The sequence below is a fragment of the Micrasema longulum genome, unplaced genomic scaffold (assembly GCF_059751315.1).
Source record: "Micrasema longulum isolate JH-2025_06_02 unplaced genomic scaffold, ASM5975131v1 h1tg001601l, whole genome shotgun sequence".
In the NCBI taxonomy this organism is placed as follows: Eukaryota; Metazoa; Arthropoda; class Insecta; order Trichoptera; family Brachycentridae; genus Micrasema; species Micrasema longulum.
Window position 1 is genome coordinate 399,193 of NW_028278782.1, and position 16,749 is coordinate 415,941.

General features: G+C 31.7%; 2 protein-coding genes across 2 annotated transcripts in view; one reads left to right on the forward strand and one right to left on the reverse strand.

The window, feature by feature from the left end:
* LOC148274718 (muscle-specific protein 20-like) overlaps positions 1–7,108 on the reverse strand; it is a 37,561-nt gene extending 30,453 nt beyond the window's left edge. Inside the window, exon 1 of the mRNA XM_088236749.1 lies at positions 6,991–7,108. Coding sequence (XP_088092875.1) covers positions 6,991–7,014 — 24 coding nt within the window. The 5' untranslated portion in view covers positions 7,015–7,108. The remainder of the gene's footprint in view (positions 1–6,990) is intronic.
* LOC148274720 (protein takeout-like) lies at positions 27–7,108 on the forward strand. The gene is made up of 6 exons (XM_088236748.1): positions 27–297; positions 751–843; positions 983–1,130; positions 4,119–4,252; positions 5,068–5,217; positions 6,277–7,108. Exons 1-6 carry the CDS (start codon positions 219–221, stop codon positions 6,441–6,443), a joined length of 771 nt encoding a protein of 256 aa, XP_088092874.1. The 5' UTR covers positions 27–218; the 3' UTR covers positions 6,444–7,108.
* Positions 7,109–16,749: the final 9,641 nt, after the last annotated feature.

Genomic DNA, 16,749 nt, shown 5'->3' on the forward strand with positions numbered 1-16,749 from the left:
CATTCTACAATTCTGCACAGCAGAGTAACCTGATGTTAGTAAACCCGAGGCAGTCCTTCAAACATGCTGCTTTTCACAAGTTCCACACATCAAATGTTAACTGGAATGTCAACAAAGTATTAAAGAGTCACCAATTTTCTGAACCTCCGTTTTATTGGGACAACAAAAAAAGATAAGGAAGTCCGAGCAACAGCCATAAAGTTAAAAATATATTCGAAATGTTTTTCCTGGAAATAGCGTCTGTGTTTATTTTACTTAGTTATGCAGAGGCGAGTGAAAAATATTTTAGAGAGAAGCGTGAGTATTAAATCAATAATAATTATTGAAAATTTTACATCGTAGCCGAAATTAAATAAAGAAAATTATAAAGCGTGTAATTTTGTAATTTTCATTAAAATAGCCTACTTTTACATGTTTTTATTGCAAAATGGCGCAAAAAACACAAATTTATTCATAATAATAAAATGTAGTTTGAAAAAAGTTTTCTTTACTTTTCTTTTTATTAATATCTGTAATTGATACCATTACTATGTAAGTAAATGTGCATTCATTATGTACATAAACGTAACTATAACATACTTTACTGGGTAACGTAACCTTTCTTTATAAATGGTGCTTTATTTTCAATATAAATGTCTAAGATAGATACTCGTACATAACGCTAGGTATCGTTTTTTCTATTTTATACAAAAGTATTTAGGATAATGAATTGTGTATCATTGAATTGCACGTACGATTTGTTTATTGCAGCAAACTTCATAAAGACTTGTTACAAAAGCAATCCCCATTTCGGAGATTGTTCCAGAGAAGCTGTGCAGGGAATTTTCGACGAATTGAAAGATGGTAAGTTGATAAATTCACTATTCAATATTGCTTTGTTGACATTCGTATTTTCTGTGTTTTAATTATTGATAGGGCGCGAATGTTTAGATGCGTCAAAAAATAAAACAAACAGATCATTTAGAAATTTCGTTTTTCCCAGGAATTCCAGGCATCGGAATTTCACAATTAGACCCTTTGAAAATCCCTAAAATTAGAATTTTACAAGGTGAAGGACCTGTAAGCGTCAATGCAGCCCTGGATGACGTCACAGTTAAGGGTTTCGGAAATACGAAAGTGCTTATTAGTGAGTAAGTACATGTTATATTTTACATACTTTGTTTATGTCTAAGATACTGAATAATTGGCTATTTTTTTAGGCCTCATAAGCTACTATGAATAAGGTGTATTATGTTGGTGCGTATTTAAGTCATTCTGAAAATTAAAGAAAAATTATCTCATTTATCTGGTTTATACGTTAAGTAATCGAAATAACAATAAAAAAGTTCTGTGCTATGGGAAATTGGATAAAAAAATTCTTGCACGCGGTAACAATTAGAGCATTTAATTGTTCGGCAAAGTTTCTCGAAAATATATGTAAAAAATATGACAATGATTTTTAAAAAAACGAACTACTTTTCACTACGTCACGATTCCTTTAAAATCAACCAATCAATTATAGTATTGTTATGTGTTGTGATATTTTAGATTTCGGGTTTCTGGTAGCCATTTTTTAACGTTTAGTGTATTTTTACGCAACGGAGTTCCACTTTTTAATATCAGCAGAACTCACCGACGAGTACTTGTGACGTCACGAGCGGAATAATGTCAAAATTACAAAACTTAAAAAAATAGTTACGATGGTAATAAAATACATTAAAATATATATTTTTTAATGGTTTTTGTCTATTTAACAAATAAATACAAAACAACCACAAAACTTCCTCGTTCTGATCATAGCTACCAAACAGTACTTAAACATTATGTTAGAATTTCTATCTTGATTACTGAAAAATATGAACAAGATCAATTATTAAATTGACTTACTCAAATTTTGAGATTGGCCCATTTATTACTTAAAATTGGTTAAAAGGGTACTACAGTTTACGGTTTTTTCTAGTACTCAAAGTTTAAATTAACACCAAAATTACCTTGGAGAATATCTTTAAAAAAATATGTAGTGTAAGTATATGTTTTGTTAAATGCTTCGAGCTAAATAAATCTTTATATGTTTCACCCACTTATAAAGGGTCTCCCAATACGGACTTCCGAACTTTAACAGTTGATAGTGGCTATATTGTTGAAGCTACATCTTTCAAATTGGCTGTCATATTCAGTTTGTTTTTTCAAATCACCATGGACGGATATAGCGTTTAACAACACGTGCAAATGATAAAATTGTTTTATCAAAATAGGTCTTCTGTTAGGGCAACGTTCCGCGCGCTTTTCTCATTTTACGGTCGCCATAGACGTCCTGCCAAGAAGATTATTCACAGTGTGGTGAATAATTTTAATCCACGGTTCACTAATTAATTAACCAACATTTGAACGTCAACAAAACGCAGGTTCTGCCGAAAACGTCGCTCCTGTTTGTGAGAGTGTTTAGGAGAATCCTAGGCAGTCAATTTCATGTCGCTCACAAGAACTTGGCCTTTCGCAGACCACAACTAGGCGAATTTCACGTCGTGACTTGGGTATGCACCCGTGCAAAATTCAACTGACCTAGAAACTGATGGTAAACGACCATAGACAACGACGTGTGTTCGCTGAATGAGCTCTGGAGCAGTTGGAAACTGACCCTAATTTTCATCGAAAAATCATCTTCAGCAATAAAGCTCATTTCTGGATGAATGAGAACGTCAACAAACCAAATTGTCGAATTTAGAACAATATTAATCCACATGACATCCAAAAGCGTCCAATGCGTCCTGAAAAAGTCACTGTTTGGTGTGGATTTCGGGCTGGCGGCATCACCGGTCCACATTTCTTTGAGAACAACGTTGGCCAGTCCATCACCGTCAACAGCGAGCGCTATAGAATGATGATTACCAACTTCTTTTCGCCTAAATTGGATGATATGGACACACACGACATGTGGTTTTAACAGGACGGTGCTACGTGCCATACAGCTCATGCTTCATTGGACACTCTGCAAGAGTGATTTTAGGGCATGGTGATCTCACGTGGAGGTATTGTAAACTGGCCACCGAGATCGTGCGATTTGACCCCGTTAGACTTTTTCTTGTCGAGTTATCTTTAGTCGTAGGTCTATGCGAATAAGCCAGAAACCACAGCGGCTCTCAAAGCATGCTATCGGTCAAATTCATCCATCAGGCTCAATCATGATGGAAAATTGGATATTTCGGATGCGCGCCACCCAGAGACGCCGCCGCGGTGGACATTTGAACGATGTTATATTCCATACATAATGGCATTCATAGACCTTTCTTACGAATAAAAAAATTCAATGATATCTCAGACACACTTTTTTTAAATTCAAATTTAAATATAGAAAGCGCTTAATGAAAGATCCTGTATAAAATTGAGGGGACAGATACTTAAATTAAATCAAGATTATGATAAATTGTAGTAATTACATAAATTCTATCTTTCACCGTTAAATAAGTACGAACCATCTAGATATTATAAAATAAAATAAAATATTTAATAAAAACGAACTACTTTGAACGACGTCACTAGTTCATTTGAATCAACCAATGATAATATAATTTATTGGCTGGTTGGAAGAAATTGCCATTTGGCAATAAGCCCGCCAATGTACAAATAACATTATGTACAAGAAGTTAAATAAATAAAAAAATAAATAATAAGAGAGTTGTGAAAGATTTCCGGTTTAAGGTAAGTCGACGGACCAGTAGGCAGAACTGACCGAGAAGAAGCGGAAGAGAACTTGAAACGTCACACGCGGAGCTATTTCAGAAATACAAAACTGTTAAAAATCATAGCGCTGATAATACAATACATGAATAATCCAAAAAATAATTTTTTGGCTTGGTTTAACAAATAATTTATTTTTTTAACCACTGAACTTCCTCATTCTTATGATTTTTTTGTTATAAAAAATCACACCTCTTGTAAAAACCTGAAACAAAAATTTTCTATTTTAAAAATTCTATGCTACAATGAAAACAAATATAAATAGTTTATTTGAATTTCCATATCCTCATTAATTCCATTAATTTATATTGACTATGCACCCGCGCAAAGCAATTTGAATTATTTAATAGGTTGATAATTTTTAAATCTGCTTGCTAAATTTAAGTGGTCTTTTTTTTCAGAGTAGATAGCAAAACGTACGACTTTTTCACTAGGATAAAAATCCCGCATTTGCGAATAGAGGGAACATACAACCTCAGAGGGAAAATTCTTCTAGTACCTTTGCTTGGCAGAGGAAAATGCTGGTTTGAACCAAGTAAGTATTAAACGATAAGACACTAAATTTAAGGAATAAGTTTTGCAAATAGCGGTGTGTAATAGATTCGAGTAATTGGGGTCACTGTCAAGTAAACACTCGAATGAATGCGGTATGCACTAACGCACTGTGCGCGACGGTACCATTGCATTGCACCTACATACGTACATATGAATTTTATAATTTTGAACAATAAATCTATTTTATTTTATTTTACTAGCGAAAATGTTATTTATCACTTCAGTAGATGCCTATTTCTAAGTAGATTATGTTAGCAACTTTACTTTCAGTGAAGTTTTAGTTAGGTAATTTCACACCTTGTCTCTCTCTCTGTGTTATGATACTCTGGTACTGGGACGCCTAACGCATATTCCAATACCGGATGCTCTAACGTCAGGAATGTCGTCAATGTGCGCTCTCTAGCGATTTATATTTCCCGCTTCTCTGCAGCTAGATTTCCTTATCTCTACGTTTTTCTGATAGCCTGGTACAATCATGTACAAACTGTGTATTGGCCATTTTGTATGGAAACTACCAAGAGAGAGTGTACGAGAGAGAGGACACGTGTTATTGTAGTTTTTTTTATTACTGTTACTTTATTCATTTAGTTCTACGATAATAATCACAGTCAAATATATTTAGAATTCAATATTTACTTTTTGTACTTATTCAAAATTATTTTCATTATTGTACACACTTGTCCCAATTTATAACAGCTACACTGTTAAATTTTTACATTATACCTATTTATCATATATTACATTATACCTATTTATCATATAATTTTGGTGATCAAAGTTTTACTCTGTTTTCAGCAAATATGGAGATCGACATTATCAGTGATGTGAAATTATATAAAAGAGATGAATTTACATTTTTCAATGTAACCGCAACACATGTTAAATTTAATATTGGAGGATTGACGTTAAGAATGAACAATTTGTTCGACGGCATTAAAACATTGGGTAAATTGCTTCTTTAATCTGTACTTAAAAATTCAACTTCAATTTGAAAAAATATATTCAGATTCAGAGTATGTAAAGCATTATGGCCCAAAAAATTAATTCATTCAGCGCCGGAATAGTTAAAATGCCCCTGTTTTATTTTAAATGCATACTTTTAATAATGTACAGAGCGATAGCGTAAAATATTGTTTTATTGAGTTTGTGTTTATGCTTTGCTTGTAATAAATTATCTGCAGTTGATTGAAGCGTTGCAGAGTAGATACATACATTTCAGTTATTAAGCGCGGGAAACAAATTTTAATGACGTCTCTCGATGCCAGGAAAGCGTAGGTGGTCAAAATTTCTTTGGAAATTGGCCAAAACTGTAAGTTTATAAATATTTCACCTATTTTCGGCCTGACTTCTCGAAATCTCTGTAGGTTGTGGAAAATATTAAAATTCTTCGCCTCATACTCGGTGATGCCAGTGCCATCTAGAGTTAGATAGAAAACTTACGCTGGTAATGTAGGGAAACCTTTTGCCACCGGCGCCGGCGGCGGCGTTAGTATCTGTTAGTATCGATTAGTATGTTTTTAATCCCCTCGATTATATGAGCTCCTGGTATTTTGACGTTCAAGTTGAGAGCGCTGAGAGCGGTGAGGGCGCGAAACTAGGCGTTCCGAAGGGGAGATTAATGAGGCGATCGCCAACAACATAGAGATTAGAATGTCGATCCAAAAAATAAATTCTTCTTTTTTGTTATACAGTAATTTTAAAGAAAACAAGTGAATTTAAAATTGCATCTAAAATATAAACAATTTATAGTAAAATATGGCTATCCAATTAAAACCTGCTAATAAAAACACTATTATTTAATTGACCTTACTATATGGTTTTTAAATATTATTATTACCTGCTATTTTTCTCATAAAATGTATGTAAAAAGGATATTGAATTATTTGCTATACTTATTTTGCAATTCGTATTTTGGTAATACGTTGATAAAAACTTTATGTTTGTAAAAAATGTTTAATTTCTATGAAAACGTTGCCTGTTAAAATTGTATTTTTATTCCGACAGAGGACAGCACGAACACCTACCTCAATGCCAACTGGCGGCCGGTGGCTGAATCACTCCGACCAATTTTGGCGCGAACCATAGAGGACATAATGATTGTCATACTCCAAAAGATTTTCCACACAGTTCCAGCCAATTTCCTCATAGCGGACATAAAGGAACCGAAATAGCTTTAAACTCGTAACAAAAATACCTTTTATAAGTGTAAATGTACCTAACATATATTTTTAAATACTGTTTAAACATTAAATATTTTTTTAACTAAGTTAATAATAATTTACAAAGTGTGGTAAAGAGAATTTATGTATTTGTGTATGTTATATTGCTGTTTTTACTTCTTTTTTTTCATATTTTTATCTAGTGGTGCAAATGGCGTTTCATCGATACATGATTCGCAATGAATATTTCATTAATAAAGGCTCGTCGAAAGGTTAAATGAAGGCTCGACGATAGTGAAAACATATAAAAGAAGCACTCATTAATGCACAAAACATTCAGTCCATAATTTCGATTGGCTTTTTAGCGCAATTTTATTTTTTGTCCATCCACGTGATTAGAATTATATATTGGATTGTGAAACAACAACAATTAGTACTATTGTCATGTATGCACTTTGCAAAAAAATACACTATTCAACAAAATAAGCCGAAAATTTGCACTTTTTTAACACTGATACCGACCGATTTTCGCGAGATAAAATAAGCATTTTCCACATACCTGCCACAAAGGACGACCAGGCATAGTGACTCGAAATACTATTTGACACTTGACACGAATTGAAGGTTTGCCCCTGGAGACGTTTTGAACTTGTTGGTTGAAATAACCGAAATGAAATGCCGGTTTTAGGTCAAACCATGTGTTTTATACGGCATGGGAAACAAGTTACTCTGTGTCGGTAGTGGTACCTACATATATATAGCTACACGGTAGCGTTGTGCAAGTATTTATTTTTATAAACACTCATCCCCGTGTTTACCGTCCATTGGTGATCGCTCTGCTCTAGTGGCGTAGCTGAGGTCAAATAGCGAATAAATAAGACGATTCAGGTAACTTAATTCATTTAAATAAACTAAGAAAAATTATAGTTATTGGGACAAAGAAGTGTATGAATGGTAAGTTTGTTTAGCAAAATAAGATTAATTTTTATTTAAAATGTGAAAAGCGCAATATTTCATCAATCATTAAATTATTTTTTATTGGACCGAAATAACATTACAATTAAAACAAAATATTTAGAGAGTCAAATCAGGACAACATATCTGACCAGATTTCGATCTTCGAAATGATCATGTTCAGCAGCCTGACTGCTGTTCCAATCGGCATAACCAGAGCATTATGGGACAATATACACAAAACTCATCAGGAGTTTTGAGATATAAATAAATAATATGAAAAATAATTGTATATTCCGATTAATAAATATAAAAATTTAATCAATCTGATACCATTTGATTGCTCTGGATATTTTATTTTAAAAATTCACACGTTTTCATTTTTAAATTAAAGAGAATGAATGATGTTCAAAATGTTTTTGATAACCAAAAAAAATATAATGGAAACTCTTACTCAAAATCAAAGTAATTTACTCAAAACGTTATGTACAAACAACCTACAGTAACATCAGAATGGTTTTCTCTGGAGTATTATTTTCACTAAGACAGCAAAAAGTAAGTACATGTCGAATGATAATTTTATAAAAGATAATCAGCCAAATTATGTCGTTTTTATTTATTATTTTATCGCAAATGGAATTAAATTATGTTTGGCCAATTTATTTTATTTTCATTAAAACGAATAAAATTAGCACAAATAAAAAAATTCATACACACAGTATGGAAAATGTTCAGAAGAGTTCTTGTAATTCTAATATATTCACGACATTTCATGTAAGAAAATTCTTCCAGATCTAAATTAAAAAGCAGTTTGGTAGGATCACTGTCGACCAGGTTGGTAAACAATCGCAGGTAGGTAGAACCTAGGTTGCAGAGCACATAGCCATTTATACAAATGCATTATTTTATTGTTTTTATGGTCAAGTTTTTAATAATAATTACAAAATCTTTTGGGATATGAATTCATTCTTAATTTGTTGCAGCAGAGGGAAAACATTTTTGAGAAGAAAATATGGACGTCTAGGCATTCCACAAATCCAGCCAGACTGCAAACATTTAGACATACTCAAAACATATATGAATTCATTAATTATTATTGTAACTTCGCCTCCTAGTAGTAAGGATTTTTAAAAGTAAAATTTCCTGTCAGCAGGAAAAATAATGAATCATAATAAACATGACAATCAATATCAATGCGTTATATTTGTTCAGGCCGATAAAGAATACAGTTCTGTGTGTAAAATAGAATCAGAAACCTGGACGAGTGTTTTTGACTCGATGCCGATAACTGATCTCAGGTAAAAATACTGAATAAGATAATTGAATGGAGATAAGTCTACATTGATGTGTAGTGGTTGGCGCATTCAAATACCATTTGAAAGGTCTCAGGTTCAATTCCTGGCATGGTAATCAAGAAATATTGATTTTACATGATGTTTACACTGCAATGTTTCATTATTCCTGAACTGGTATCTAAAGCATAAATAACATAACTTTCATGTAACAGATGTTCGAAGTAGGCTGCATTCGGTTTACAAATGCAGTGCCTTAAAGGTGTTGAAAGGGGAATGATGATGAAATCAATGCCTCTTGTTTAAATGCTCGAGATCATTTTTGCCAGGTGCCGAGTTAAAATATGAAACTTAAGTTTTTCAACTTATTTATGGTTATATTACGACATAATTTAAGTTAGTAAAACGACAAAAAGTTTATAAATAAACATAAGGGATATGTTAAAAAGTTTAAACTCAGATAAATTCATTCATTCAGATAATAAAACTGCACGTGTCGATACTAAAGTAAAGATGGTTGCTACTTCTACAATAACACAATATGATTTTCTGTTTTACAGAATATAAATACATATAAGTGCATAAAACCGGTCAGGTAATCGACCTACTTGTTGCAACATATCCGTCGAAAGGGAAACTTGAGGGCCTCTCAGTTTCCTTTGAATGCACAAAAGGAATCGCAAATTAAGGCAACATAAGTTTGAGGAGATACATCGATTCAAAATGCACTTCGCTGCAGTTTGCTGTGTGTGCATAGTATAGTGCATTGGTAAGATAGCGTGGAGGGGAATGCACTCCATGCACACACAAGGCTCTGTTCGCAATGGCGTCTCTTGTTGATATTGGCATTGCAAAAAATAAAATAAATGTGTTTGAATTGCGTGGAATATACGAATAACTTACAACTGGATACGTGTTTTTTTATAATTTTATTTTTTGCAAAATGTTTATCGCTTCATTTTACTTGCGATTATTGAAAAAAAGAGTAATTTCAATAATGGGTAACCGAAGTTAATAAAAATGCTTTGATTAGTATTTTATTACATTGGTTTAATGTGTTATAATATTTTTTGTGTCAGAATTTTCAATATATATATATCCATATGTCTGTCAATTTTAGGAAATAGGATAAATTTCTCTCTTTTTAGGTACCATCTTTTTATCCCGTATAAATGCTACCCGGAGCACACGCCACCGAGGAGACGACCATTTCACGCAAAAATGTTACTGCAAAATCCCACTTTTAATCATGATATCCTGATAGCAACGGGATTCCAGGCTACACGCCTCTGGCCAGCGCCTCTCAGTGACGTCACGGGACTTCTGTGCTTACTCAACTCCGGTAAACTTAGCATTCTGCCCACATTCTACTCCTGTACACTTTTCCTATTATATTTCTTCAAGAAAAAATGGATTTATTCATTTTTCTTGACAAAATGCAAATATTTCACGTAAACACCAATCATTATTTTCATTTCAATAAGGCCCATTTTAGGCGCACGTACAAATTGTTTCATAATATATGTGCAATTTTTTTGATTGATTTTGACTTTAAGGTGATATTTATTTGTTTGTAAATTATTTTATTAACAATACAAATGCAAAATATCGACGGTGAATTAAAAAAAAAATTGCATTGTCATTACGAATATAACGTTATACTGTATTTTTTATTTTATTTTGTATTCATCCAAATGAAACGTAAAGTTTAAAAAATTATCATTTTTTGTGTTTTTAGTGTTTATTTAAATGAATAGTACCTACGTATTTAAATTATCCTAAAAGTTTTTTTTTTTTTTAATAATTTCAGTACTAGATAGATAGTAGATTTTTTGTAATAACGTAGTTAGTGAGGTATGAATAAAGTTGTACATTAAGCTATTATTATGAATGTTTTAAAGCTTTAAGATTTTATTTTGTAAACTGAAACTCTTTCGACCGAGTGTATTTCCATAAACATTCTCAATTTAAATATAACTTCCTTTCTTCATGATCACCTGTGAGACTTCAGACTAAGGTTTCTTCATTCTAGGTTAGGCAAGTAAAAACAACATTTACACATTCACAAACTTTGTTAAATATATACATTTTTATGTAATTTAAAAATATTCTTCATATTTATTTTAACGACTGAAACAAAAGTGTTCCTAAGGATCAAATATTTTTTTATTTGTAAATAATATTACATTGTCGTTTTACAAACCCGAATGATTCTATATTTTTTCAAATAATATAAAAAATTATGAAATATTTTAAGAGGGTACATTTAATATGTCTCCAAAAATTAATGTTTTGCGATTTTACTTTTTTGCAAATTTTAACATGTTTCATAAAATGACTCATTTTTAAACATGTGATATCAATTAAACTTGAATTATTGATCCTTTGCATTTATTAAATATTAATTCGCCAATATTCATATTCCCGAATATCCTCTTATGTGCTTGTAATAACGAACGAATGCGTTTGTTTTTGCATTGCAGTTAAATGTTATCCAACATATTATTTTAATTCTAGACCATGTAGATTATTAAATGATTTCATAACCTGTAAAAAAAAAAAAAAAACAATAGACTGATATAAACGTGGCAGTAGCATTAAAAAATGCTTGAAACATTACTTTATTTCCTTAACACCCAAATTTTCCACTATTTACTTCCTTTTTTTCCTGGATCCTTTTCCAGTTTCCTTCCAAACTCCTCACATGATTTCATATCTTATGAATTACTTACCTCATCATTTTAAATATTATAAATTATGTCTCAGTAATATGTTTTATACATATGTGTAAGCTTCATTGTCGGTTTGTCTGTTAAAACAGCTGTAATAAATAAAATGAGTATTTTTAATATTTGAAACACAACTTTGCGGAATATTATGTATCCAAATATATTACAATGAAATAACTGAGTTTTTTTTTTATTTACATTATTTTTCATAGTTTATTAACAAACTAGTTTCGGCAAAATACTCTGCTTGCAATGATTTAAAAGTTACATTGAGGGTAGAGTGGGTTTAGCTTAAGGAATGGAGCGGGGAAAGAAATTGGGGATTTATTCAAAATATTTATTAAGTATAACTAAAAAAATAGCAGATATAAAAGTTGAGAACGTTACGATTTACCAGTCCTCAAAATGGCTACTTACACGAAAGCACTCGTTTGTCAGATAAAACAAAATAAAAGTCAACCATGGAATTCCAATAATATTTTCATAAAAATCTTTAAATAGTTAGAAGTGGTACTTGTAATTTTGTGTATTTTTGATATAATAGGTAGTAGGCAATGAGATTTATTTCAATGGTAGTAGGTAGGTTAATATAACAAGAAAATAAGTCATTACATGGCATACATTTTAAAATGTAGTCACACAAGCATTGATCTTCCAGATTTGGTCAATGGAGATAAATCATTACCTGCCTTTATATGGTCAGGTAATTCAAGTGCATTGAGCAAAGTAAGGCTAGATTGGTCAGTTAGAACGTAACATACAAAAGGTCACGTGGACATATTGTTTTACGTGACATGTGCCCAAGCAATACTTAGTAAATATAAGAAGAAATTAGGAAGAAATTGCCTTAGGGGAATATGCCCGCCCTTATATGAATGTAAATTGTAATTGTATAGTGTGAAATAAAATAAATATCAAAAATTGACTAATTATGTGTCTTATATCAAATAATGTGTTATTGATATTATCCTTATCGGGTAAAAAACCGTTTGTTAATTTTGTAATATATTGAATGATGATTTTAAATCTATGACAATTACGAGACTTATGAATTGTCATTGGCTGGTGTAAACACCAAGGTACATTTTGACTTTTATGAAGTAAAAAAGTTGACTTTTGTGAAGTGTTAAAGAGCTGGAATCTTTATTGGTGTGGATGAGATTCATCTAGCAGAATTATTTCACTTACTAGGCAACGCCTGAAAATACCATCAATATTGTGTTGATTATTTAATTTTAAAGAAATTATGCGAAACCATAATCTGAGATGTTACGGTTTAACAAAAATAATTCTAGCAGCTTTCGCTGATCTAAAGCATTTGTAGTGTATACATTCAAACTTTCGCCACACGTGTGTTGTGTGTTCATCTTCTTGTATTTCTTATGTAGGTTTTATTGATTGTTATTCTAAAAACTGAGGATAATCTCCGTGCATGAATTAAAACAATGAAAAAAACTGCGTGAGTTCATTAAACTATGGCTGTCTTTCCTCTTGTTTACTCAACGAAGAAACGGAATAATTTTCAATGGCAACAAAATTTTAGAATAAATTTATTAATTAAATTTAATTATACTTCCCATCGAAATGAATAATTTCTAGCTAATGTATTAAACTAGTGCATTACATAATCAGTACGTCAGTATCTGCTATTACTTAAGTATATGAATGTTACAAATTAATAATAATATTTCCAAAATAATATGTAATTTTCCAAAGCAACATAATAATTTCTCGCTACTTTTTTGTGTTACAGATATGGTTTCTAGTCCGTATGTTGTCCCCGGCAATGTTCACGATTTATATACTTGTCGTATTAAGCATATAGGGACTTCTTTATTTTCAAAAATATATTTTAGTTTGCCGAAAGCAGAAACTTAGCCAGAAATTGAAAAAGTAGCCAGAAATTAAAATGTACGCAACGATCCATGGAAATACAGATGCTCGGTGTATGTCTAAACGACAGAGTAAGAAATGAAGAAATAAGGCGTCGAACCGGAGTTGTGGATATCATGGGTCGTGCGGCGAAATTGAAATGGTAGTGGGCAGGACACTTGGCGAGACAAAATGATGGCAGGTGGACACCCAGAATAATAAAGTGAAGACCATGGGCGATTGCCTTCAAACTTACGAATCATCGACAGTCCCAGTCAGTTCAGTTCTAACTAAAATATCACTTCTTTAGACTATCATACCCTTAATTTAAAATAAAAAAAATATTATGTCACTTTCGCTTAGTTAGAATGTATGTTCAAGTATACAATTGTAGAGTGCCCTTGAGGTGATTTTTCACAAAAATGGCGCTATATTAATCAGCCAAATATTGTTATATTATTATTATTATTAAACAAAAGAAGTGTTGGAAGACCACAGAAAAGATGGGTCATTTTTTTTTTACATTTCTTTTTTACATTTTTTTTGGCACCACAACAGGCCAGGAAGCCTAATTACAGTGGTGAATTACATCACATAGCACCCAGGCTTGAGAAAAATCACATTTTTAATTTTTGTGTTCTCACCGGGAATCGAACCCGGAACCTTCCGTGCGTGAGTCAAGCGTCTTGACCACTACACCACGGAGGCCGCCATGGGTCAACGACATTGCCTCTATTGCCGGTAAAGCGTGAATGATGAAAGCGGGTGATAGGAAGAAATGGAGACGTTTGGAAGAGGCCTTTATCCAACAGTGGAGAGAATAAGGCGAAGAAGAAGAAGAACATAATAATTTTTTATCCTTTCTTCTATAACAGAGAAATCAAATTCTCAAATAGCAATTGTTTTCTTATTTTGATCATTGTACCACCAATTGTTAAATGTTCTGTCTGGAGTATTTTTCAAACTGCGTTTATTCGTGAAAACATTCAGTATAATGACAGTTTAGGACGTGCATATACTTAAAATCAGGTCAAGATCTGTACATTTCAATTATTTTTCTGTCCTGAGTTTCAAACACAAATCACGTGTGGGTTTTTGGCAAAACTCACGAGAATCCCTATGCACTTTATTAATGTGGATTTACTTATCGTACCTAATAATACATCTGATTCACAATATTTTGCTTGAAAAGCTTCATGGTTCTTAGGAAGAATAATTGAGGGTTCTAAAGGTTTATTTAAAATACTAAAGATTTTCACAAATTGATCTGCTGTTATGCAAACAAAAATATCATGTTTGTTTAAAATGTACAATTAATTTTTTAAAAAACTTTGTTTTTTTTATTTTATTATTTCAAGACCACTTGAGTTTATTTTCAAGCACTACCAGTTTCGAAAGACTCAGTACCGTCAATTCAATTCATTAACTTAAATATAACATATACATTACAAACATGCATTCAATACGTACATGTCATAAAAAAGAAAAAACTACAAAAAAATACAGAGCCTCGTGTCAAAGTAGTAGGAGAATCCTGCTCCGGAAAACCCCTTCGGATACATGGAACAGATCAATATCCAGAGCGATGTTGTTTAGCATACCAGTAGCACTTCCAACAGAGTGATGTTGTTCAGCATAGCGGTAGCCCTTCCAACAGGCATCAATCAGCAGGTTAGTCCTGTGTATCGGAATATGAAACTATCTATGCTGACATTGTCTTAGGTAATCAGGAACATACAAACCAATGCTCATTATAATCTTAGGATTATCGGCCATACCGCGCAACAATCTATAAAAATGTGTAGTCAAATACACATTCCTCCTAGACTCTAAATCTAAACTGTTGTAGCCAAGCATACCCTGGAGAAACTCGGTCGGATAGAGCCAAGGATAACACCCGCACTCTCTCATGTAGAGATATCTCGGAAACTTATTTTGGATGTTCTCTATCATAAGAGAGTACTTGAGTACATGTGGCCCCCAAATCATCGAGCCACTCTCCAGTTTACTTTGCACCAATGAGTTTTAAAGAGTTCTCAGTAGGTTTGATTTTATATGAATCAAAATAATGGTTTGATTCCATTATGTAATTGGAAAATTCTGAGAAGGTATTGGATGTAGGGTCTCGACGATGTCCTTTCATTCTAATATTTAAATTTCTCCCAGTTTTGCCAAAGTACTCATGATTACAATCTCCAGTGGTCTAAAAACAAAGTTTTTTATCAATTATATATTTTAATTTTGTCATTCTACAAAGTTATTGCCGATTCAATCAATAATATAACGTGTGTGTAGTAAACAGTCTTTATTTTATTCAATCACTGATTCAAAATCATCTTACATTTAAAACAGTATAGAAGCTATTTTGTCAATTGAGTACCTATTGCCAGATTTTTATCAAATCAAAATTACACCAAACATTATGACCCCTTGTTTCTTCTTTGTCTTTTTTTTTAGTGTTTTAAATTGACGTAATTTTATTTCATTTATGTAATTATTTTTATATTTTCAAAAATTCTTGCATAGTACTTTACACAGCATAGTTTATATGTTATTATCCTTGTCTTATTAGACTTATTATGTAAATATTTTTAAACCACGTCAGCGTTACTAACTCATCTCACTCAAGGTGCCCTGTAATAAATCTTTGTATTTTACTCACATGCGTCTCATATTGTCTTAGTATTATTGGTTTTACACAAACATTTAGTGTCCAGTATCTTTTAAAAAAATATATTTAATATAAATCTACCTATTTTATAAATCACAAAATATGAAAACGGACCATTTCCAATAAATAATTTTCATCATATAATAATCGTGTAAAAATACCAAAAAAAACTGATTTAAGTTGTGCTTAAATTTCCACCGGCACCAGGCCAATCTCAATTAACATTCATCAACACTTGTCTACGTAAGAATGACTCGGATCATAAATTTCTTCCAAATTGAACGTCATAATTTTTTGAAACAAACAAAGCAAAGTGTAGAATTTCATCATAAAAAATAAAGAACAATTAATTTCATAAACCATTAAAAAAACATTCGTTTTTAAATACAATACATAAAAACTAAATACAACGTTCTATATTTTTATCATTTTTATGAGTGAAATAAATTTCCTGAATGTGTAACAAAGTTTTTCAAAATGTGTAACAAATCTCAAATAAGAGACACAGATACACAGGCTAGCACAGATATATATGCATATTTTACAGGCCCAAAAATGTTTAATTCTTTTTTTTACTGATAATATTCCTTCTTTATAAAAAACACGCACTATCCTGGATTCAAACTAAAGATACCAACTCTTTTTTCTATGATATATTTTGCTGTCCTTTAATAATAAGGAATATTTTTATATTTAAAAAAAACTAATATTTTCTTTTTTTATTACTATTAAATAAAAAAGTACCTAATCTAATATTTTACAGAATATTTTCTTTTCTCTTTTTGTATAGTATAGGTACT